The sequence below is a fragment of the Cervus elaphus genome, chromosome 19, assembly GCF_910594005.1.
Source record: "Cervus elaphus chromosome 19, mCerEla1.1, whole genome shotgun sequence".
NCBI lineage: Eukaryota > Metazoa > Chordata > Mammalia > Artiodactyla > Cervidae > Cervus > Cervus elaphus.
Window position 1 is genome coordinate 79,388,286 of NC_057833.1, and position 25,516 is coordinate 79,413,801.

The window sequence follows — 25,516 nt, forward strand, 5'->3', positions numbered from 1 at the left end:
CAGCTCCTTCCACCAAGAAGTGGAGTCCATGTCCTATTTCCTCATCCCTGAATCTCAGATGGCCATGTGACTGGCCAGTAGAACACAGAGGAAGTGACCTAATATGAATCTGAGACTGGGCCTCAAGACATGTGCATCTTCTGTCCTGGATCCTTTGGACCTTAAAGTTGCTTAGTGTATCAGTCCAAGCTAACCTGCTGAATGATGAGAAACAAATGTCCCCACCACCTTGATCATTCCAGAGGATAGCCAGACAAACCCCAGGAAGAGAGGCATTCTGCTTGGTATAGCTGACTGCATATACATGAGGAAGTCTACCCGAGACCAAGAGAAGATCCTCTTGTGGCATGGTGTGCATGTGCTCAGTCATGTCCAGCTTTTTGTGACCCCATAGACTATAGCCCACCAGACTCCTCTGTCCATGAGAGTTTCTAGGCAAGAAATAGTGGAGTGGGTTGCCATTGCCTTTCTCCAGAAGAGCCTCTTAGATGAACTCAGCTTGCCAATGCACAGAACCATAAGCTAAATAAATGGCTATAGTTTTAAATATTAAATTTTGGAGTAGTATTTTATGCAGCAGTAGATAACTGACAACAACAGTATTTGTGTTTATAATAACTCCTAATTAGTCCTTGAACTTATTGCCACATTTCTCTCTGAGAAGCCATGGGATTTGCCTCTCAACCTAACACCACTGGGATTTATCTCTTATTATCTCAGGAGCCTCATAGGCTCTAGCAGAAGGAAACCCCTTGTTTTTTTCCATCAAGATGCTAAGAGATCTAGGTAAAAGCTACAGAAAATTTTGAGTCTGCCCACATTCACTTGAGGAGAAACAGGAGGATTAAATATGTAAAACTGCATTTCTTAGACATAGACAGATTTCTGACCTTCAGCCGGCGGTCGGGATCTCCACTGCATAGAGAGTTTACAGATACTTTGAATGATTTCCAGGCTGGGCTTAAGTTATTCATCACAACCTGAGGAAAAAAGAAAGGAGTGGTGGGTAGGAGAGGAAATGCTTGACAATTTCACTTTCAACATAAAAACTACTTGAGAAGCATTGAAAGCTTGAGAAGCTTATGAAACGGACAATTGTCTGCAACAGGTGCCTTAATGAAAACTTGAGGTAGTAAACCTTTGACAGGTGCTCACTAAGTGAACATTATGGGCAGAACTCCTGTGATCACTAGCCTCGATGCTGTTTTATGAATAATAACAATAATATTGTACAGTATGTGGGTGTTGGAGATGACCCCTTCTGTATCAAAAGAGGGTGGGATTAAGGAGATGGGCTGCCTCTGCCTCTGCCTCTGGTAAAGGATCCCCTGTTCTGTAGCTCAGTGCTATGGCATAAATTCCCTTCTACTGAGGTCAGCATACATAAAGCCTATAGGTGGGAAATTCTATTGCTGAAGTTGAGTGATCTTTGGTGACCCATGACCTTGGTTAGATCAGATTGCAAGTCAGAAGAAAAATCCTAGGAGTATGCTTGGAAGGCATGAAGATAGATCTTCAGAATTTCAGGATCACAAACTAAGACTATAATGGAGTGTAATCCTTTTAAAAGCAGTTTACTGATCATGAACTTGGTTAAATCCTGCCTGAGGGTCCATTTGAGTCAAGTCTTATTCTGCCATCAAATGATTCAAATAATTCATTTTGGTTTAGAATGTGTGGGTATTTGTTCTGTATCTAGGGTTGTACTGTATGCTCTGGGGGTGGGCCCCAAAGTGTGATTCTTGGAACTTCAGGAACTTGTTAAATACAAATTCCTAGATTTCAACCAGATATACTGACAGAAACTCCCTAGGTGGGTCATTAGGCGATCCTGATGCATGATATTTGAGAACCACTGTTCCAGGGGACATACAAATGAAGTTAAATGGAATTCTGTCATATTGATTTCTCTTCATAAGAAGTTTTTAGTTAGCAGAAATCTTAGTATTGTAAAAAAAAATTAATTCTCTATCCAACATAATTATTTTATAAGTGATTCCCTCTTCTTCTGAATTCCTTAATATAATGATGAATTATTGAGTATACTGCAGGCTCATTATTAAATTTCCTGTAGTGCATTAAAGAGTAGAAAAATAATGTTCCTGTGTGACTTTGCTTTTTGTTCTCATTCCTTGAATGATCAAAGTGATAGTGAGAAGAAAAGTTAGATAAAATTATTTTGGTTAAATCTCTCACCTTTATAGAAATATTAAGAGTGAAGATTTTTCATTGCAACAGTTATGTAAAACTCAATAGAAAATAAAAATTTCTACTAGAAATTTCCTCTGAAATTAAAATCTGTATGTGTGTGTGTACACATGTGCTTACCCAGGGAGAATAGTATTGCCTGGTTATTTTCTATCTATTGAGTAACAAAGAGGAAAAAGCAATGTTATGTTGATTGATTCATCAGAAACTTTACAATCACATTTCTGTGAGACTCCAGGAGCCCCTCACAATGGGGTATGGGGAAGTGTTAGAGGCTCTGGGAACAGGGGAACTTACCAGAACTAAAACTGAGAGGACGGCCACTGTCAGGAGAGAAGAAGTCTAATATGATGCCACCCCTCTTCCTTCTCCCCGTACATTCAAGTCCCCGTGCACTGGCTGGGCAAAGGCATGAATGGCTACTACTTCTGATTCTCTCCAACATTTAGTTACTTCTTCTGAAAGAACTTTGTTCCATCAAAGGAACCTTTATGTGGGGAAAAAGTTCTACTTGGTGGTGGTGATGAGGTGCCCCTCAGGGTAACCATCCAAGTTGCATTTGAAACTATTCCCTAGGGAATAGTTTGTGACTGTCCAAAGAGTCACACTGTACTATTACAGGCACTGGACATACTATCTATATTCAACTCTATTCATGTATTCATTCTTTTATTAAATGCTAACCATGTACCAAATGACATTCACAGACTAGCCTGTCCAAGATTATTCGGTTTTTGCTTACCTTATATATGACATGAAATGTCCCCCTAATGCTACGTGCAACTCTACCACTTCAGGAAAAAGGAACTGGATTTCCGGTGTGAGGTGTGGGAACACAGCGCCCGCTATAACCCTGTCGCAGACACGACAGTCCCTTCCTGCTCTGCCCTTCCCTGCAAGCACACCAGTTCTCTCAGCTCCACGCCATCTCTCCTTGCCAAGGCGCGTCTCACCCCAACAGGTCTCTCTCTTGAACTAGCTTATACGTAAAATACAACACAAAGTGGAGTCTAGGGTTGGTTGTGAAGTGGGTGTGTGGTCACGGGCAGTGGTGGGTGGGACACTGAAGGGTGAGGTTCACAGACATGTGGAGAGAAGGTGGGAGTATGCGAGGGAGATGCAGCCAGATCAAGTGCCTGCTGACACAGGGCAGCTCTTCACATGCAGACCTGACATCAGTACTGGGTGTGGACTTCCCCGGGGAGGCTGACTGGCTTCTCAAATTACAGCAAAGCTCAGGGTCAAACACACATAATTCAAACCTTAGCTCTGCCTCTTGCTCACTGTGAGAACTGGAAGGTGAATTAACCTCCTCAAAGTTCAGCTTCTTCATCGGTAATATGGGGTAATAATAACCATGTCAGGGCATAGTTGTGAGATGTAAATAAAATGATGTATACAAAATCACTTGGCAGATTGCTTGGCACCTAGTCACGCTCCTTAAATGTTAACTAGGATTCATATTTTTATTATTAATAAGTTGCTGGCTTTCTGTATTAAAGGTCAGTAGTGGAGAATATGGGTGAGAAAGGGTCTCCTCTTATAACACCCACATTCAGAAGAAAGAGAGGACTGGGAAGACTGCAGGTCTTGGGGGAGAGCTACAGACATTAAGAAAGGTAAGGTCAGTGTATCATCTTAAGGAAATGAGATGGCAAAACTGAAGATGGCACTTCTCACCTCAGTTCGGTGCACAAGCTGCTGAGTTGCATCATCATTCATTCGAAAAATTTCCAGAAATGGGTCAGATTTACTGAAGAAATCCTAAAACAGATAAGCAAAAATGAGTTCTTTTCTCTCCCCCTTGCACAAACACATTCGATAGAGTCCTGGATAAAATACCCCTGAATTTGACCCTTCCTTGCTTTTGTCTTCATTATCTTTGGCTAGAAGGAGCTGAATGTGAACCCCCAAGTTCTTTCAGAAGAAAGGACTTGGTTGATTGAAGTCCCAAGCAGTCTTCAAAGATCAGCTCAAATGCCAGTTCTCTAAGAAGCAGTGTATCTGCTGTCTTAAACAGGTTCGTCCTAGTTATTGTAAAGCCTGTGTCTGATGTGTGAAACAGAGCATTTCTTGCCATAGTAAACAAGGATGTCACAGTCATCAGCTATTCTGAGCCTTCAAATTTAATTTCTAGGCCCGGAGGGCACCGAGGAAGAGCAATGCCTCCAATCTGGCAGCCATTAAGCTGCTGCCACAAGCTGCCCCCACTCCCTATGGTGAATGAGGAACTAAGGATGTGAAAAATCAAGTTGCAGGATGCTGGCCCCAATAGCTGAGATGCATATTAAAGAAATGATTGCATTAAGTACAGACTCTTGCATCTTCCTATACATAGAAAAGCACTAAATTTCTTAACTCAAAAGATCTAAAGAAATATTTCCTTAATAAATTATAAGGAAATAATTTTCCTTAATTAACAATAATCTTCTTTGTTCAGACTACCTGCCCCTTGTGGCAAATTTCTTTATAACCTGACTCCCCATCCCGCCTGCCTCCATGAAACAGATGGAGAGACCCTCCATCTCTCAGGGTCATGTGAGATGCTGTCTCCCAGGCTTGAAATCCTAAAAATTCCCACAAAATAAAACATAACTCTCAAATTTAAGGTTTTGGCTATTTTTTAAGTTGACAATGACTACAGACACTGTGGGTCTGTTATTATCTGTTTCTCTGTTCTGCCTCTTGTTATGCCTGTTAATTTTTATTAAATACTAGACAGTTCAGTTCAGCCACTCAGTCATGTCTGACTCTTTCTGATTCCATGGACTGTGGCACACCAGGCTTCCCTTCCCATCACCAACTCCCAGAGATTACTAAAACTTATGTCCATCAAGTCGGTGATGTCATCCAACCATCTCATCCTCTTTCGTTCCCTTCTCCTGCCTTCAACCTTTCCCAGCATCAGGGTCTTTTCCAAGGAATCAGTTCTTTTCATCAGGTGGCCAAATGATTGGAGATTCAGCTTCAAGACCAGTCCTTCCAATGCATATTCAGGGCTGATTTCCTTTAGGATTGACTAGTTCGATCTCCTTGCAGTCCAAGGGACTCTCAAGAGTCTTCTCCAAAACCACAGTTCAAAAGCATCAGTTCTTCAGTGCTCAACTTTCTTTATAGTCCAACTCTCACATCCATACATGACTACTGGAAAAACCATAGCTTTGACTATATGGACATTTGTTGGCAAAGTAATGCCTCTGCTTTTTAATATGCTGTCTAGGTTGGTCAGCTTTTCTTCCAAGGAGCAAGTATGTTTTAATCTCATGGCTGCAGTCACCATCTGCAGTGATTTTGGAGCCCCCAAAAATAAAGTCTCTCACTTTTCCATTGTTTCCCCATCTATTTGCATGAAGTGATGGGACCAGATGCAGTGATCTTAGTTTTCTGAATGTTAGGCTTTAAGCCAGCTTTTTTACCCTCCTCTTTCACTTTCATCAAGAGGCTCTTTAGTTCTTTGCTTTCTGCCATAAGGGTGGTATCATCTGCATATCTGAGATTATTGATATTTCTCCCAGCAATCTTCATTCCAGCTTGTGCTTCATCCATCCTAGTGTTTCTCATGATGTACTCTGCATATAAGTTAAATAAGCAGGGTGACAATATACAGCCTTGACGTACTCCTTTCCCTATTTGGAACCAGCCTGTTGTTCCATGTCCAGTTCTAACTATTGCTTCCTGATCTGCACACAGATTTCTCAAGAGGCAGGTCAGGTGGTCTGGTATTCCCATCTCTTTCAGAATTTTCCAGTTTATTGTGATCCATATAGTCATAGGCTTTGGCATAGTCAAAAGCAGAAATAGATGTTTTTCTGGAACTCTCTCGCTTTTTCGATGATCCAGTGGATGTTGGCAATTTGACCTCTGGTTCTGCCTTTTCTAAAACCAGCTTGAACATCTGGAAGTTCATGGTTCGTGTATTGTTGAAGCCTGGCTTGGAGAATTTTGAGCATTACTTTACTAGCGTGTGAGATGAGTGCAACTGTGCGGTAGCTTGAACATTCTTTGGCATTGCCTTTCTTTGGGGTTGGAATGAAAACTGACCTTTTCCAGTCTGGCCACTGCTGAGTTTTCCAAATTTGCTGGCATACTGAGTGTGGCACTTTCACAGCATCATCTTTTAGGATTTGAAATAGCTCAGCTGGAATTCTATCACCTCCAGTAGCTTTGTTCATAGTGATGCTTCCTGAGGCCCACTTGACTTCACATTCCAGGATGTCTGGTTCTAGGTGAGTGATCACAGCATCATGGTTATCTGAGTCATGTAGATCTTTTTTGCATTGTTCTTCTGTGTATTCTTGCCACCTCTTCTAAATATCTTCTGCTTCTGTTAGGTAGACATCGTGTAATACTAGATACCATATAAAACACTTATAAAGGTTTAGAGTTTAGCTCTAATAAGCAGTTAGAATGGGGGCAGTCACCTGATTCCAATTAGGATTGAGTTCTTTAGAGGTTGGTTTTTTCGAAAGTCTTTAGAAGTCTGATGTAGTTCTGATTTCTTTATTCCTTAGGTATAGTCCTTTAAGACTGTCATTCAAAAACTCACTGTTTATGAGGGATGTTTCTCCTTGAAAAACCATCAATACTCATTTTTGTTTGTGAGACTCTCTGAAAGACTGTTTATTTCTGTTATTTCTTTTTTTCTCTTTTACTTAAAAAAATTCTTAAATTGGAGGATAATTGCTTTACAATGTTGTACTGATTTCTGCCATAAAACAATGTGAATCAGCCATAAGTATATATATGTATATGTACATGAGTATATGTATATGTATATAAGTATATATATGTATATATATATATATACACACACACATATATATTCCCCTCCCTCTTGAGCCTTCCTTCTACCCCTCCTCCATCCCACCCCTCTAGGTCATCACAAAGCACCAGGCTGGGCTCCCTGTGTTATAAAGAGGTTTCCCACTAGCTGTTTTATACATGGTAGTGTATATGTCAATGATACTCTCTCAATTCACCCTACCCTATCCTTCCCCACACTGTGTCCACAAGTCTGTCTGTTTTCTATGTCTGTGTTTCTATTCCTTCCCTGCAAATAGGTTCATCTGTACCATTTTTCTAGATTTCATGTACATGTGTTATTTGTTTTTCTATTTTTTAAAAAACATGATATTCGTTTTTCTCTTTCTGATGTACTTCACTCTGTATAACAGGCTCTAGGCCATAATCTCTTGGCTCCACAGTTCTTGGTTCAGTTTCTCTCTAAGTTGCTATTTGCTAATTAGTGAATGCCCTGAGAGAGTAAGTCACTCCAACTGTTGGGCTGCTTCCCTCCTCTGAAGCCTCTACAAATAACCCAAGCTGTCCCTGTAACCCTGAGTTCCAGCTTTGCTTCCCCAACCCCATGAGACTATCAAAACCACAGCTCAGTTTCTTATTTCTTAGTAATTGTTTTCTGCTAGGCTTCCCAGGTTCTCCATCCCTAGGTTTTATGACTCAGTCTTATGGAATTGCCTTGAGTGGAAAATCTGCACAGACTATCTGAATCATCTCAATGGATTTCTCTTCTTCCCAGCTTCTCCACTCCTAAATCTTGACTGCCTTTAAAGACTCCCAAAGAGACATCCCTTGTATCTTGTTCAGTGTTTATAGTTGTTTTCAGTGGCAGAATAACATAAAACAAACAGGCATTTTAATACTGGAAGTAGCATACCTTTCTTTTAAGTTTGCTTTTTACCCTAATAGATTATAAACTCTTCAGAGAAGAGGAATTATGTCTTATTTTCCTTTATATTTCTACATTTTCCTTAGCATCTTCTATAGCATCTAGTTTTTAGTGGCAGACATATTTACTGGATATATGAATGAATACCTAGGTGAATGAATGAGTGACATGAACACTGTGTATATAACAGGAGGTTATCTGAGACGCAGCTTTAGTCATCACATTCTTACTATGTATTTCACCAGGTTATTCCCTGTCCCAGAAATCCAGGTGGCAGCAAAGTAGAATAAAGCCTACAGCCATCTTAGTCATTAGGTCAAAAAAATACTCTCATATACTGATCATGGAAACTTGTGCTTGATATTAAGATTCAAGGAAGGGTAAAAACTTTTCTCAGCCCTCCAACGTGTTATCTAGTTTGGTGCTGAGTATACACATAAACATCACCAAGGGTTAAGTATGAATGAATGAATGAACAGCAGAGAAGAGGGCAAGTTGACGGACTGTGACTATAAAATATGGTTTTGAGAAAAGGAAAACAAAGGATGTCACAGTCATCAGCAATTGCAGCCACCAGGGGTGGTGAGCTGGTGAACCCTGAGGGGACTCAGGAAGGTAAGAATACCAGCCATCTCGTAGCCATCAGACCGTAGCCACTCTCTGCAGTGAACCCTGAGGAAACTCAGGATGAGAAAACAGAGGATACTGGTCCCAGATAGCTGAGGTGCATATCAAAGAGATTATTTCAGTGAGCCCAGACTCCTTCATCTTCCCATACATAGAAAAGTATTTAGTTCCTTAACTTCAGATATCTGTTTTCTTTAATTAACAATAATCTTTTGATGTTAAGACTACCTGGACTTTGTAGAAAACTTCTATATACCTGGGCTTGAAGTCCTAAAAATTTTCACCAAATAAAACATAACTCTCAACTTTTAGGTTATGAATATTACGTACACAGTTGTGAGGAGGATGTTTCTAGGGAGGGAATAGACTGACCGAAGGTGTAAAAGAGAAAAGACACACCAAATAGCTAAATTATGCTGCAGCCTAAGGTTGTGCAGGGGAAGAGTTGGAGGCAATACTGGTGGAGCAGCTCCATGAGGTGGAGGACCTTACAGGTGCATCCCAACTGTTTGCATTAACCTGAGAGGCGGTGGGGAGCCACTGGAGGATTTTGAGCAGGGAAGTAATGTGATTGGCTCTATAGTGAAAACTTTGTAGGATACTTTAGAAAGAGGAGGGAGGTGGGGTTATCGGCCTTCCAACCCAACCAGGACCAAATGCCCAGAGTCTGGAAAATACCCTTCCTCTCTATTTTTGAAGGTGCCTGATTGACACTTGCTTTCATCAGTAAGTCTGCCCTGCAAACCATGTCTCTCCACAGAAACAGCTCCTGCCTCCTCCCAGACACATTTTTCTCTGATGGCTACCTCTTTGTGTAACTGAGCAGGATCCCATGGGGCCTTTCTGAGACAAACCCTTCCACCACATCCTCTGCTTTAGCTCTTCTCTGAAGTACCCAGATAACAGTATTGGATGCACATGTCCTGAGTTGTTCCACAGATGTGAAAACCTCCCACCCAACAGAAGACGTGAACTACAGAATGACCTTCAGCACGTAGCACCCAGGCCTCCTGGAACCCAAGGATTGATCATGTTAACCCCTATGACACCTTCCTGTTATCTCACCACCATCAACCAATCCGAGAATTCTGCATGAGCTGATTGCATACCTGGGACCCTCTTCCTTCACCTGGCATTTTAAAAATGCTTTGCTGAGGAAATTCCCTGGTGGTGCAGTGTGTGCAGTGGTTAGGGCTCCGGGTTTTCACTGTCAATGGTACGAGTTCAATTCCTGGTCAGGGGACTAAGATTCTACAAGCTAAGTGGTGTAGCCAAAAAAAAAAAAAAAAAAGGTTTTGTCAAACTTTAGAGCATAAGCCACCCATCTCTCCTTGTTTGGTCCTGAAAGAAATCTTTCTCTGCTCCAAACTCCAATGTTTTGCTTTGTCTGGCCTCACTGTGCAGGGACACACAAACATGCATCTGCTCAAGACATTCACCCCTCTAGTCTATTTGTGTTTCATCCCTTATGTTAAAGAACTGGAGCCCCCTCCCCACTTCCTAATATGGACACACTAGCATGTTCTGCATGCCCTTGGGGCCCTCCTCCAGGGGGGATAGACTGTTGGTCCCTAATATATTAGAGGAACTCTTATCAGTTATTTTGATTTTTCCTTTTATTGATCATTTTAAACTTTTTGCTATCACTATTTTAAAAAATAGAAAATATATATAAAAATAGAAACATATACCCAATGGGATATTACTCAGCCATTAAAAAGAATTCATTTGAATCAGTTCTAATGAGATGGATGAAACTGGAGCCCATTATACAGAGTGAAGTAAGCCAGAAAGATACCAATACAGTATACTAACTCATATATATGGAATTTAAAAAGATGGTAATGATAACCTTATATGCAAAACAGAAAAAGAGACACAGATGTACAGAACAGACTTTGGGACTCTGTGGGAGAAGGCGAGGGTGGGATGTTCTGAGAGAATAGCATTGAAACAAGTATACTATCAAGGGTGAAACAGATCACCAGCCCAGGTTGGATGCATGAGACAAGTGCTCAGGGCTGGTGCACTGGGAAGACCCAGAGGGATGGGACGGGGAGGGAGGTGGGAGGGGGGATCGGGATGGGGAACTCATGTAAATCCATGGCTGATTCATGTCAATGTATGGCAAAAACCACTACAATATTGTAAAGTAATTAGCCTCCAACTAATAAAAATAAATGAAAAGAAAAAAAAAAATAGAAATATGAAAAAAATAGAAGAAAAAAAGGTCCATAATCTCATCCATAATACCACAACTATCAATAACAGTTTGATAATTTTTTCTAGAATCTACATATAATTTTCTTTATTTTCTTATTAAAAAATACTTGTAACTGTACTCTATATACACTTTAGTATCTTATTTTTCCTAATGGAAGTATGTAGTAATTTTTTTAAACTTCATTTCACGTTCTTTTAAGATACTATTTAGGATTGGCATGGAATTGTCAGAAGGAGGTACTATAAATCAAGAAAAGAAAGATCAGATGCAATCTTCACCTTCAAGCAACTAAAAATCTAACGTGTAGTGCACTGTCTTTCAAATCCTGATTCCACCATATACAACTGGGATGATTTAGGACAGGATATTTAATTTTTTCACATCTCAGTTTTCTTATCCATTAATTGGAGAGGATAGCAGCCTTTCCTCGTAGCAATGCGGAAGCATTAGAGGACGTGATGCACATAAAGTTTTGAGTCCAGTGCCTGGCACATGATCAGCACTCAGAAAGCATTACTGCTATTTATTATTACCAATAAAAGATAGAATACATGAGGACACTTAGAAAAGCACTATACAAATATCAGGGATAATTACTATTAAGAATTTAGCAGTACTTCCATCTGATTTCTGGAAATAAAACTACTTATACGCAGCTCAAAAGCATCTCAAATGTACACTCAGAGATTCATAGTTAAAAACAACAAACCTGCATCTAATTGTATAGTTACTTGACCACAATCTGGAATTTTCAGCTTTCTTGTTTTGACTATCAGTATTAAGAAGGCCTTTAGGGCAGTTCAGTACAATGAAAATTAATGATAGAGGCATTTTACTAAAGTTTTGCTATAGTGAAATGTTCATAGTGAAATAACTTGGAGGCTATATGCCCTTCCTCTTTCAGTCCAATATGAAAGAAATTTAGTTAAGGGAGATGTCAGTCGAGGTTTGAAAGAGAAAAGTAAGCAGTGCACAGCCATGATGGTGATCATGAAAATAGAATATTGGAACTGGAAAAGACTGAATGATCTGGGGTCATATTCAGACACTGTGACTTCTCCACTTTGTGACTTCGGGAAAATGGTTTGGCCTCACTGTGCTTCATCTGTAGACTGGAAATAATAAGACCCTTTGTTTAGAATGTGGTTATGTTTTGGGAGTGATGCAGGCTGACGCCTGACACCTGGTATATGTAGATGCTCATGAATGAAAATTTGTATCACTAATGTAGGTGGATTAGTGTTCAGGCAGGCATATTTGAACATAGTTAAATCACAGCACAGCGTGACAGTTACCATTGCTATAGAACAGGGGTCAGCAAACTATGGCATATGGCTCAAATTCAGCCCACCGTTGTTTTGTAAATAAAGTTTTATTGGAACATTGTCATGCTCATTCACTCATGTATCGTCATGACTGAGCAATGAAGCACGGCACAGCACATGGCTGTTTTCATGCCGCAAAAGCAAAGACGCGTTGTTGGGACAGAGACCATACAATCTGCAAAGTCTAAACTATTCACCATCTGGTCCTCTACGGGAAAAGTTTGCCAAACTCTACTTTAGAGACATTTAGCTGCTTATATAGCACTCCATCAAACTAGCATCATGGCAACATTAAAAAATACAACATATAATGATCATGATTACAGATGTGAAGAGCACCAGTGCAAGAATCAGTTCTCACATACCAACAAGAATACTTTCTCAGGAAAGAGAGGGGAAAGAACACTTTGTCAGCTTGAATGCTCCAAAGTAATTCAATTCATATCGCTACTTGTTATATTAATCACCAACTAACTGCTAATGTAATGAGGAGTTTTAGGAGTTAAAAAGTCCATCTCTCCACTAAGTGAATTACATTAACATTATACTAAAACCATTATTTCCTGCAAACCTCACCTATTTTATGTGTGAATCTCATGAAGCCTACTGGATTTCTGTCTTGAGTAGATAGCTGCTGGTCTGGACAGCATTGGAAAGGACTTATCAGGCACTAGTGAGGGATCTCTGGCAGATAGCCTGCCGGGAAGAGCCCCAGAGGGGACCAGGTACCAGGAAGTGGGGAGTGAGGGAAGGTCCAGGCCAGAGGACCAGAGACAGAGGGGCTGCTGGGGGTGGGGGAGCAGTTGGGGCTCGGGGAACATTTGGGTGCCAGGAGCTGCTTAGGTGCCTTTGGGTGCCTGGAGCAGTGTGCCTGCTTGGCTGGGAGAGGGAGGGACACACTTCTCTTTCACTCACCCCAAGGACAGAGGCGGTGCTGGGGGAGGGGAAGCAGTTTGGGTGCAGGAGCCATTCAGGCACATTGGGAGCGGTTTGGGCGCCCTTGGGTGCCAAGAGCAGCATGCCTGCTCGGCCGGGATGGGGAGGGATCCTCAAGGGTTGGAGGAAGCCCATGGGGTTTCCCTTTCATTCCAACAGAAGGAGTGCAGGGCTGCTGGGGGATGGGAAGAGGTTTGGGCGCCAAGCTGGGAACGGTTTGGGTGCCTTTGGGCATCCAGAGCAGCGTGCCTGCTCGACTGGAGGAGGAGGGACCCCTGAGAGGGCTGGAGGATCCAGCGGGGAACCCTCCTGGGGTTCCCATTGCACTTGACCCCAGGGAGTCTTCTGGGGCCAGGGGTTGGGGTATCTGCCTTCTGGGGGCTCCTCTGCCCTCCGTGGCCCTCTCTACTCTCCCACTGAGCCATCTTCCCTTTGTTCTCTGGGGTGCCTTGCTTTTCAGGGATTCCCCACCCCCACTGCTTACCCCCAACACCTGTGGGTCATCTGCACGTGAGGAGTGGGGAGGCTCCTGTGGGGTTCCAGGAATAGGGAACTGCCTGGCAGACCCCTGCCCATGGGCCCTGGGAAGCTTCCTAAGGCCCCCAGGCTGACCTCTCTCTGCCCTTTGGGACCACTTCTGCCCTCCAGGGCCCATGTCATCTTCCAAGGACTTCTCCAGGCCTCCCTCTGCTCTCCACCTTCCAGTTTCCTACCCGCTCTGGGAAACCCCTGGGGTTCCCCTCTACCCTTGAAGGCCCTCCCCCGTCTCTCAGGCACCGTCATCTCTCCAGGCTGAGCCCTCAGCCATACAGGACACCCCACACCACCCTCCAAAGTCCTTCTCTGTTCTCCATGTTCTTCCTCCCTCCAGGGTTCCTGTCCTCTGTGGGTCTCTCACCCCTCCAAGGGCCCTGACTGCCCTCTGGACCTGGCTCTCCACCATCCGGGACCCCCTTAAACCCTCTGGTTCCCTCCTCCTTCCAGGGGGCACCCCCTCCATCCTCCAGGGCCCCTCTCCCTCTGACCTCCCCTCTGCTTTCCAGGCTGAGCCCTCTGCCCTCTGGGGATCCATCTCCACTCTCTGGGGCCCCCTCTGTCCTTCAGGGCCACCGTCAAGGGCACACACTGCCCACATAGGGCCTGCAGGTGCAGGAGGGAGGGAAGACAGAATAGGGCCAGCAGGGAAGGGGTCCCTACAGGTGTGGAGGAAAGGGGAATTCATCTGATGTTCCGCCACCCACTCAGCCCTGGGAGCCTCCTGGGACCTGGACGTTATCTTCTACTCCTCAAAGCCAAAGGCAATGCAGATGCCACCTCAGTTGCGAGGAGCCTGGGCCTCCCTCCACCCCCATCCAGGGCCTTTTCTGGAGGCTTGGGTCCTGAGTCAGGACCTTACCCTCATGTGACTCCCACCTCCACCTAAAAACTGCCACCCCTTAAGCCATTCCCCACCTAAGCCCCGCCCTTTACAGCCAAGGTTTTTTCTGCCTTTTGGTTTTCATTATCTTTACTATTTACCAGTGGAGCTTGGTTTTACTCTCCAGTAGTTGTTTCATATATATACTTATTTTTTCTACTATTTCTGTTTTCTAAACTTATTTTAGTACTTTTTAGTCTTTGTTATTATTCTGCCCCCTCTTATTTATACATACATACATACATATATATATATATATATATTCCCCCCCCCCTTTTTTTCTTCTCTTTCTTTACTAATGAAATACATTTTTACCTTTGGGAGTTGCTATATTTTGTTATTTTCTGCCCCGCCCCCACCTTTTTTGTAAAATTTTTTCCCTACAGCTCATGGCTGTGGGATCCCAGTTCATTGGCCAGAGATTAGGCCTGAGCCCCTGAGGTGGGAGCACTGAGTCTGAACTGCTGAAACAATAGAGAGTGTCAGGTCCCAGAGAATATTCATCAGAGTGAGGGATATCAGAGGCCTACATCTCAACACCAAGACCCAGATCTACCCAACTGCTTGCAAATTCCACTTCTGGAAACCTCAGGTCAAACAATTAGTGAGACAGGAACACAGTTCCACTCATCAAAAAGGAAAAATGAAATGACCAAAAAAAAAATATGTTACAGATGAACGAGTAAGGGAAAAAACTACAAGACCAAATAAATGAAGAGGAAATAGACAAGCTATCTGAAAAAGAATTTAGAGTAATGATAGTAAGGAATTTTCAAAATACTGAAAATAAAATGGAGAAAATGCAAGAGACATTTAAAACATTTAACAGAGACCTAGAAGAAATAAAGAATAAACAGTGATGAAGAACACATTCATTGAAATTAAAAATGCTCTATTGATAGCAGAGTAACTGAGGCAGAACGGAGAAGTGAGCTGGAAGGTAGAATGACAGAAATAGCTGCCAAGGAGCAGCGTAAAGGAAAAAGAATGAAAAGAACTGAGGACAGTCTTAGAGACCTCTGGGACAATATTAAATGTACCAACACTCAAATTATAGGGGTCCCAGAAGAAGAGAAAAAGAAAGGGTATGAGAAAATATTTGAGGAGATTATTGTTGAAAACTTCCTTAACATGGAAAAGGAAATAGCCACCCAGATCCAGGAAGCCCAGAGAGTCCCATAAGGGATAAATCCAAAGAGAAGTACACCAAGACAATATTAATAAAACTAACAAAAAATAAACATAAGAAGCTACAAGTGAAAAGCAAAAAATAACATACAAAGGAATCCCTATAAGGCTAATAGTGAATTTTTCAACAGAAAATGTGCAGTCCAGAAGTGAGTGGCAGAATATATTTAAGCTCATTCTATGAGGCCAATATCACCATGATACCAAAACCAGACAAATATACCACACAAATATATATATGCCAATATCACTGATGAACATTGATGCAAAAATCTTCAACAAAATCCCAGCAAACAGAATCCAATAATGCATAAAAGGATTGTACACCATGGTTAAGTGGGATTTATCCAGAGATGCAAGAATTCTTCAATATGCATAAATCAATCAGTGTGATATATCATATCAACAAACTGAAAGATAAAAGTCATATGATCTTGATACATACAGGTAAATCTTTTGATAAAATTTAATGCCCATGTATGATAAAAAGCTCTCCAGAAAGTGGGCATAGAAGGAACCTACCTTAACATAATCAAGGCCATATACAACAAACCCAGAGCAAACACTATTCTCAATAATGAAAAACTGAAAGCATTTCCTCTAAGATCAGAAATAACACAGGGGTGTCCAGTCTCACCACTATCATTCAATATAGTTTTGGAATTCCTAGCCACAGAAATCAGAGAAGAAATAAAAGGAATCAGAACTGGAAAAGAAGAAGTAAAACACACACAGTTTGCTGATGACATGATTTCCTACATAGAAAACCCTAAAGATTCTGCCAGAAAATTACTAGAGTCAATCAGTGAATATAGTAAAGTTTCAGGATATAAGTGTAAATCTATGGCTGATTCATATCAATGTATGACAAAACCCACTGAAATGTTGTGAAGTAATTAGCCTCCAACTAATAAAAAAATTAAAAAAAAAAATTAATACACAGAAATCCCTTGTATTCCTTTACACTAACAATGAAAATTCAGAAATACACATTAAGGAAATGTGTATTATCATTGAGAATAAAATACTGAGGAATAAATCCACCTAAAGAGAAAAAAGTCCTGTATGCAAAAAACTATAAGACACTGATAAAAGAAATCAAAGATGATACAAACAGATGGAGAGATATACCATATTCTTGGATTGGAAGAATCAATATTGTGATAATAACTATACTACCCAAAGCAATCTACAGATTCAGTGCAATCCATATCAAACTACCAATTATATATATATATTTTACAGAACTAGAACAAAAAAATTCACAATTTGTATGGAAACACAAAAGGCCCCAAATAGCCAAAGCAATCTTGAGAAAGAAGAATACAACTGGAGAACTCAACCTTCCTGACTTCAGACTATCCTACAAAGCTACAGTCATCAAGACAGTATGATACTGGCACAGAAACAGAAATATAGACCAATGGAACAAAATGGAAAGCTCAAACATAAACCCACACACCTATGGGCAGCTTATCTTTGACAAAGGATGCAAGAATATACAATGGAGAAAAGACAGCCTCTTCAATAAGTGGTTCTGGGAAAACTGGACAGCTACATGCAAAAGAATGAAACTAGAACACTTCCTAACACCCTATACAAAATAAACTCAAAATAAGTTAAAGACTTAAATTTAAATGAGGCCAGAAACATAAAGCTCTTAGTGTAAAACATGGGCAGTACACTCTTCAACATACATCAATCACAGCAATGACCCGCCTCATTGGGTCATTGTAATGGAAATAAAAACAAAAATAAACAAATGGGACCTAATTAAACTTCAAAGCTCTTACACAATGAAGGAAACTATAAGCAAGGTGAAAAGACAACCCTCAGAATGGGAGGAAATAATTACAAGTTGAAATAACTGACAAATGATTAATCTCCAGAATATACAAGCAGATCATGCAGCTGAATACCAGAAAAACAAACAACCCAATCAAAAAAAAAAAATGTGGCAGATCTAAACAGACATTTCTCTAAAGAAGAGATACAGATGACCAACAAACACATGAAAAGATGCTCTTCATCACTCATTATTACAGAAATGCAAATCAAAACTACAATGAAGTATCACCTCACACCTGTCAAAAAGGCCATCATTAAAAAATCTACAAAGAATAAATGTTGGAGAAGGTGTGGATAAAAGAGAATCCTCTTGCACCGTTGGTAAGAATGTAAAATGATACAGCCACTTTGGAGAACAGTATGGCAATTCCTTAAAAATTAGGAATAGAACTACCATATGACACAACAATCCCGCTACTGTTCATATACCCTGAGGAAACCATAATTGAAAAAGACACATGTACTCTAATGTTCACTACAGTACTATTTACAATAGATATGACATGGAAGCAAGTAGATGTCTATCAACAGATAAATGGATAAAAAAATTGTGGTACATATATACAATGGAGTATTTCTCAGCCATAACAAGGAAAACATTTGATTCAATTCTAACAAGGTGGAAAAACTTATAGCCTGTTATACAGAGTGAAGTAAGTCTGTAAGTGAAGTAAGAAAGAGAAAGAGAAATATTGCATATTAACACATATATAGCTACATTCCATGGGGTTGCAAAGAGTTGGACATGACTAAGCACACACACACACACATAGAATCTAGAAAGATGCTACTGATGAAACTATTTGCAGGGCAACAATAGAGACACAGACATACAGAACAGATATGTGGACGTGGAGGGTAGGATTAATTCAGGGAGTAGCATTGAAACATATACATTACTGTATATAAAATTAGATAGCCAGTGGAAATGTTTTGTATGACCCATGGAACTCAAATCTGGTGCTCTGTGACAACCTAGTGGGATGGGATGGGGTGGGAGGTGGGAGGAAGGGTCAGGAAGGAGGGGACATGTGTGTACCTATGGCTGATACATGTTGATGTATGGAAAAAACCAACACAATATTGTAAAGCCATTACAAGCTCTGAAAAAATGAATGATTCTCATCTGCGATTTTTTTTTTGAACTACTTCTATCAAAAGAAAAGAGACGTTTACTTGTCTTTGTGCTTTGCAAAAGTAATATACTCAAACTTTTTGGTCTTAGGACCATTTTATACACTTAAATTATTGAGGACACCAAGGAGCTTTTGTTTATGTGGATTATATCTAACAACATTTTACCATATTATAAGCTAAAGCTGAGAAATTTTAAAAATATTCATTTGTTATATCATTTTGAAATAATAAAGATAAATCCATCATATCATAATAAAATAGCATTTTAATGGAATATAATTATATTTTCCAAATGTATAAAATTTTCAGAAGAATGCCATTATGTTACATCTTTGTAAATTAATTTAATGACTGGATCAGCAGAAGGCAGTGGGATTCTCATATCTGCTGCTGCATTCAATCTCTTGTGATACTAGGCATCAAGTAGTTTCTGGAAAATCACTGTACACATGTGACATAATGAGAATGAAGATAGAAAATGATGTCCTAGCATTGCTATGAAAATGGTTTTGACCTTATATATTCTTCTGAAAGGGTCTTGGGACCTGGGACCACACCTTGAGGACTGCTGCCTAATAACATACATACCCTCATCTTCCTCTTCCCTGGATCCCCTCTTCCCTGAAATACATTGGAATATAACCAAGTTCTCCATAGCCCAAGACCAATCTAACCTGTGTTCATTAAGTCTCTGCCCCGAAAAAAAGATTTTCAGGCAAAGTGATTGGGTCCCTCTCTGTCATTGATTGTGCATGTGGGTTTGAGCATCTGTGACCTTGGGTAAGTCATTTCACATCCCTAAACTTTGACATTTTCATATGTAAAAGAAGGCTATTTTCATTAGGCCAGAGTTTTCTACCAGAGGTATGTGAATAACTGGAGAATTACTTCAAGGAGACTGGGGGCCCAGATGTCCATAACTATTCTGAATTGGATATAGCATATTCATACTGCAACTTTTCAAATGTAGGTAGAAATTAGTTGCTCTCATGATGTTAATTAGCAAAATGTTTTAAATTAAGAGATCTGTTTACCTCAGTGGCTTTTAGTCATGGTCTGTTTTCTCAATTAATAGACATAAGTTTAACTGTTAACATGAAGGGGGCGACAATCTCATTTGGCACTAAGGCTAGAAGGAGGTCTTCCTTGAGAACCGCTGGGAACTATTTTACTAGCTGTGACATGAAATAATTGTCCTCTCTTATTCTGATTCTGTCACAAAAATACTGTGGTAGGTTGCATTTTCCACTACAACGTCCACACGCTTTTTTACGCATTATGATTTTGCCAGACCCCGACCAAGACATGGAGTCATTTTCCTCCCCTTGACTCTGGGCAGCCTTATGACTCACTTGTAACCAACAGAAGCAGCAGAAGGGCTAATGAATGACTTTCAAGGCTAGGTCAGAAAAGGCCATACATATGACAGTGTTTTTATGTCAGTGCAACTTTCTCAGTCCGTCCTACCACCTCCTTCCCCTGCTGTGTACAGCAGAAACTAACTTGACACTGTAAAACAATTATCCTCGAAATAAAAAATTAAAAAAAGGAAAGACCACACAGCTTTCAGTGGCTTCTCTTGGAATGATATCTCAAGCTAGCCACCGTATAGAAAATGTGATAAACCTAAGACCACCATGAAGGCACTCCGACTGACCAACCTGGTGGAGCCCAGCCTTCCAGCAATCCTACGTGCCAAGCATGCAAGTAAAGCTCTTCCACCAGCTAAATATAACTGAGTGACCTCTTTTTAATTTTATTATTTATTTTTGACTGTGCTAGGTCTTCGTTGCTGGGCACATGCTTCCTCTAGTTACAGCAAGCAGGGGCTACTCTCTAGTTACGGTGGGCAGACTTCTCATGGCAGTAGCTTATCATGTTGTGGAGCACGGGCTCTAGGGTGCATGGGTTTCAGTAGCTGTGGTTCACAGGCTCTAGAGTTCAGGCTCCATAATTGTGGTGCATGGGCTTAGTTGCCCCACAGAATGTGGAATCTTCTTAGACAGGGATTGAACCCACATCCCCTGCATTGGCAGATGAATTGGGAACAATTGGGAACAATTCAACAAGGGAAGTCCCTAACTGAGTGACTTCTGTCAATGTCATAAGGAACATAAGAATTGCCCAGTTGAACCCTGCCTGAATTTCTGACCCTCAAAATGATGACATATAAAAAAGTAGCTGTTAATCAAAGCCACCAGGTTTTGAGGTAGTTTGTGACACAGTAATAAATAACCAGACAGCAGTGTCTTGGTGCAAATCATCAGGCCTTGCTGAGCCTCTGTTTGCTGAAGAGGTTGTGTGAGCTGATCATCATGGTATCATCTTGCTCCTCATCTCTACAATCTCTATCCATCTGAGACCATTCACCTCCTAGTCCACACTGGAGCAATGGCTTCTACTTTGTTATGAACAGGGCCCACTCTTCTCTGGGTGACTGAGTCTGGGAAAGACCCCACCTCATTATAGAGGACCTGTGGTCTGTGGCTCCAGGGTATTGGGGTCTCAGTAATGAGCAATCTACACAGTCCAAGGTGGGCACAGCCATCGAGAACCATGGCAGGTGTGGATGGGGATCTTTCAGTTCTGTGAGCAAGTGCTCATTTGGACGAAGGGAAACTGCTTATATACCTTAGACCTGATGGGCCCACTGACAAACCCCCATGTCCTCTTGCTCTGTAACATAAATCAGTTGGGGTGCATGACTAAGTGGAAAGAAGTCATGAGAAGCCATGAAGTGAGTAGTTTAAAACTGCTACACATTGACCCAATGGCCTATAATGTCCCCAGGCAAGATACTACAAAGGAGTCTGGTGAATTATTCTGAAACTTGAAGATGATAGAGAGAAAGAGCCTGATAAGCACAGGAAGTGAGTGGTAAGATCTTACACTCCATTGACACCATTGCACTCTATAGTTCCCAGTACCTCATTCAGCTAATGTCAAAAGGTGACAGTGTGTGAAAGTGTCACACAGTCCACTCAGGATAACAAGAAAATCCAACTATAATTTCTTCTTAAGAACAAAGTCTTTCCTATTATTCCAAGGCAGAATGGATTACCCTTTTCAGGACACTGATTTTGTATCATCCTCTTATAGCTTTAGTATCATTATGTCATTTGTCGTTTAAATTGATGTGTCACTTGGATGGTGAATTACAGGTTTTGGATATAAGCATGGTTCAAGGGATTCCCATTTCCCACCAACAGATGCATGACAAGCACACAACAAAGGTTTGGTAAATGAATGATGAAGGAGTGAATAAATGAACAGATAAGAGAGTGAATTAATGAACACATAATTAGGCTGAGTACTCTTTGTGTATGAAAATGAACTATGCCAGGATATGAGCTGCTGCTTAATACTATGGGGAGCTGTGAAAACAGTTTTTCCTTTTTCTAACTCCTACAAGCAATTGTTTGAAAAAGTAGCACCACATCCCCAAATCACCTCTTTAGTTGTATGCTAGGAAAATGGAGTCCTCTGTGAATACACTGGTGGATATGATGTTATGGTTGTGAGTGAGTGAAGTCACTCAGTCGTGTCTGACTCTTTGTGACCCCATGGACTGTAGCCTATCAGGCTCCTACATCCATGGGATTTTCCAGGTAAGAGTACTGGAGTGGGTTGCCATTTCCTTCTCCAGGGGATCTTCCCAAACCAGGGATGGAACCCAGGTCTTCTGCATTGCAGGTGGATGCTTTTACTCTCTGAGCCACCAGGGATGCTGATGTTATGGTTGGAGAGGAAACATTTTTTTAAAGGGGTGGAGTCTATAGGATTTTTTCTGTATATACAAGACTAACATGGCCTGTGACTGCATGGAAGCTTCGAGATATAATCAGAAGAGTACAGATGGAAGTCAGGCTGACTGGGGACTGAGTCCTCAGAGTTACCACCAACTAGCACTTTGGCACGTGCTTTGCAGACCTCCCACTTAGGGAATGTAACTGAGTGCTTCTGTACTCTGAAATCCAGTCCTGCCCTCATTCCAAGTCCAGGCTGCACATGGCTGCTCCTAGCCATTGCTGCACGTGTAGGGGCTATAAAGGCACTCATGGGAGACACACAGGACTCCTTGCTGGCTTTGTAGAACCTTCCTTAGACTACGTGGTGTTGCAGAAACTGCCACCTCTTTCCCTCCCTTCTTTACTTGTATTCAGACTTGCATTGTGGTCAGTCAGCTCTCCTAGATTTCCTTCTTGTGTTTCCTACACAGGCATTTCTCCTAATAAAATCCTTCTGGCATCATTAACTCTTTCTTGGTGTCTATTTCTTGGATTATTTGGACTAACACATGGAGTGACTTTAGACAATTACTTCATCTTTCAATCTGTTACTTCACCTGTAAAACAGAGTTAATATACCTGTTACAAGGGTGCCATAAGAATGATTAACTATGATCATGCTTGAAAGGCTCTTAACCCCATGCCTGCAAATACGATGCTTAAAAAATGCCATTTTTCTTCCCTTTCCCATCTTCTTTTTTCCTTTGAAAAGTTCCTAGCAATGGGTTTAAATCACATTCACCTATGCCATGTGACCTGTAGCATTTGGGAACAAATGAAGTCTTAGTGTAATAAAATTGTCTTAATTATAAATTAAATTAATTATAATTATTAATTATAAACTTAATTATAAAATTGTTTTAATTATAGTCCTTCCTTCTTCTCATTAACTGCCTCTCAATTGGGAGGAAGTCTTACTTTCCATCCTCTCTGAAATCATTGATCTGTTTAATAATGTGAGTTGCAAGGGGAAAAATAGCTGTGAGGGGAAATCTTATTAAGCTTTGTGTGCTAGCCTTATTACTTTCTTCAATAAGGCTGATGCCAAACACTTTACCTTATCATCCAGTTTCCGTGCATTGAAGGCAAGTTCCACATAGTCATCATTACCAGATAATTCCTCAGCAATCACCTAAAGGAAGAAAAGCATTCATCAGGTGCAGTGGCAGTTGGACCACTCAACCCAGGGATTCATGAACAATTTAGCTCATGTTTGATCCAAAAATCAACAAAGACTGACACCTGGCATGGAGTTTCCCATAATCCAGTGAATGTGGCGCAGCATCTCCAGGTGTACAAGGGAACTCCCTAGAACAGACCACAGAAGATAAGTAGACCTCGCTGGTGTTGAGCATGAGAACATGAAATATGGGGTGTAAGCTGGAGGAAGAAGTTTTAGAGGAGTAATTAGGAAGAGCTTCTCCTTCAAACGCCACACAGCACTGAACAGCATGTCCATAAATAATTATATATATTTTCTTCTTTGGGAAGTGGCCAAAAAATGAGGAGCAGGCAACAATATTCCTCCACTGTTTTCAACCAGACCCACAAAGGATTGTGAAATAAACTGGTCTGTATGGCCCTTCCAGACCAAAGGTTATAAGGTTATCAAAGAAAGTTCTAATTGCAATGCTTCAAAAAAGACTGTCCCTGGGCTTTTTGAGATGGAGAGGGAAAGAGGAGGGGGGAGAGGGAAGAAAGAGAACAAGGATCTAAACCCTTAACTCCAAAGAACAGAATTCTTTTCTTTTTTTTTTTTTTCCAAAGAACAGAATTCTTGACAACAACTTTGACATAAGCAAAGAGATAATAGTATCTAAAAGCCTGTTTCATAAAAAGATCACTTCCTAACATTGAATAATGACTCTTAAAGCAGAATAATGACCCTTAAAGCAGAAACTGATGGGAAAAGAAGGAGAAGAACAATGACAACAACCAAATATGGGACCAATGTGGTTGCATACAGGTTAAACTGCTTCTAAGTCATGTTAAGACTTCACTATGCATTCAGAGGCCATAGTGCCTCTGACCTTGTGGACACCCTTATCAAAGTTATTATGTGAAGACATTGAGTTTTAATTCAATTTTATCTCCATTCTATCTGAGCTAAACTGTTTCATTATGAGTTGCATTCATCTGTTCTGAGTACACATTGGTAGCCTCTGGAAATTTTTATTTTATGCATAAAATTAAAGCTAAAAGAGCTATCTTAAGAGGGAAGGACCCCTCCAAAGGTGTAAGCACTTGAGGAGTAGAGAACATGGGTCCAGACAAAACTCAAAAACTCAAGTTTTACAGCAAAAACTCAAGAACGACTTGATAAACCAGGAATGACAATATTTAGGTTGTTCATTTGATTCTCTTTTGTCCTTTAATGCCTCTTACACTCCACTTGAGCTATGGTTTTCAACTATCCTGTGTTACAGACACCTTTGTAAAGATGATGAAAGTTGTGACTTTCATCTGCAAAGCCTAGAAAAATTTGCACTTATTTTCAAGTGTTTTCCAGAAGCTATGGAAGTTGTTCTGACCCAAGGATCCAAAATCAAGAGGAGTTTTTAAATATTTAAAATTAGGAAGGAGATTGAGTTTTTATGGGCTGTGTAGAGAAAGGAAATTCCCAATACTTCTTAGAGAAAAGGTGGGCAGATGAGCTTTTGTTTTCCTGGGAAGGAACTGTGGCAGATCTCATAACTGGGTTCACCATCCCAAGTCTTTTCTAGGACCGTGGGCTTTGGGTGTGAGATTTTAGAGCACTAGTGGCATCGTCAAAGACCATTTGAACCACTTGTTCATGATTGAAAATGGTAGTCAAGAAATAGATCTGATATGACTGCTCATTTAAAATATCCAAACCAACAAACTCAGCTAAGTTCTTGTGAGAACAGTCCTAACTTTCACCAGTAGAAATAAAATATTTTAAAATTCTTCCTTAAAAAATGGCTTAATTTTTTTTTAATGAATCAGTCACTTTTGAGTTAAAAAGGAATGTTCAAAGAACTTAGGTTTTCCTCCTAAGGCAATTTGCCTTGCGAGCAACTCAAATTCTTCTGGCACTTTTTTAACCTGTTATTATTTTTTGCCCACACAACTAAATGGTTAGACTACTTTATCTTTCTCAAGAACTTCGAT

The 25,516-nt window shown here is 40.7% G+C and overlaps 1 protein-coding gene across 6 annotated transcripts in view; it reads right to left on the bottom strand.

Moving 5' to 3' along the window:
- CPNE4 (copine 4) overlaps positions 1 to 25,516 on the bottom strand; it is a 656,552-nt gene that overhangs the window by 152,159 nt on the left and 478,877 nt on the right. For all 6 annotated transcript variants that reach the window (XM_043875010.1, XM_043875009.1, XM_043875011.1 and 3 more), the window contains exons 5-7: positions 23,442 to 23,516; positions 3,889 to 3,972; positions 891 to 980 (exon numbers count right to left, since the gene is read on the bottom strand). In XM_043875010.1, the coding sequence (XP_043730945.1) occupies positions 891 to 980; positions 3,889 to 3,972; positions 23,442 to 23,516 (249 nt within the window). The remainder of the gene's footprint in view (positions 1 to 890; positions 981 to 3,888; positions 3,973 to 23,441; positions 23,517 to 25,516) is intronic.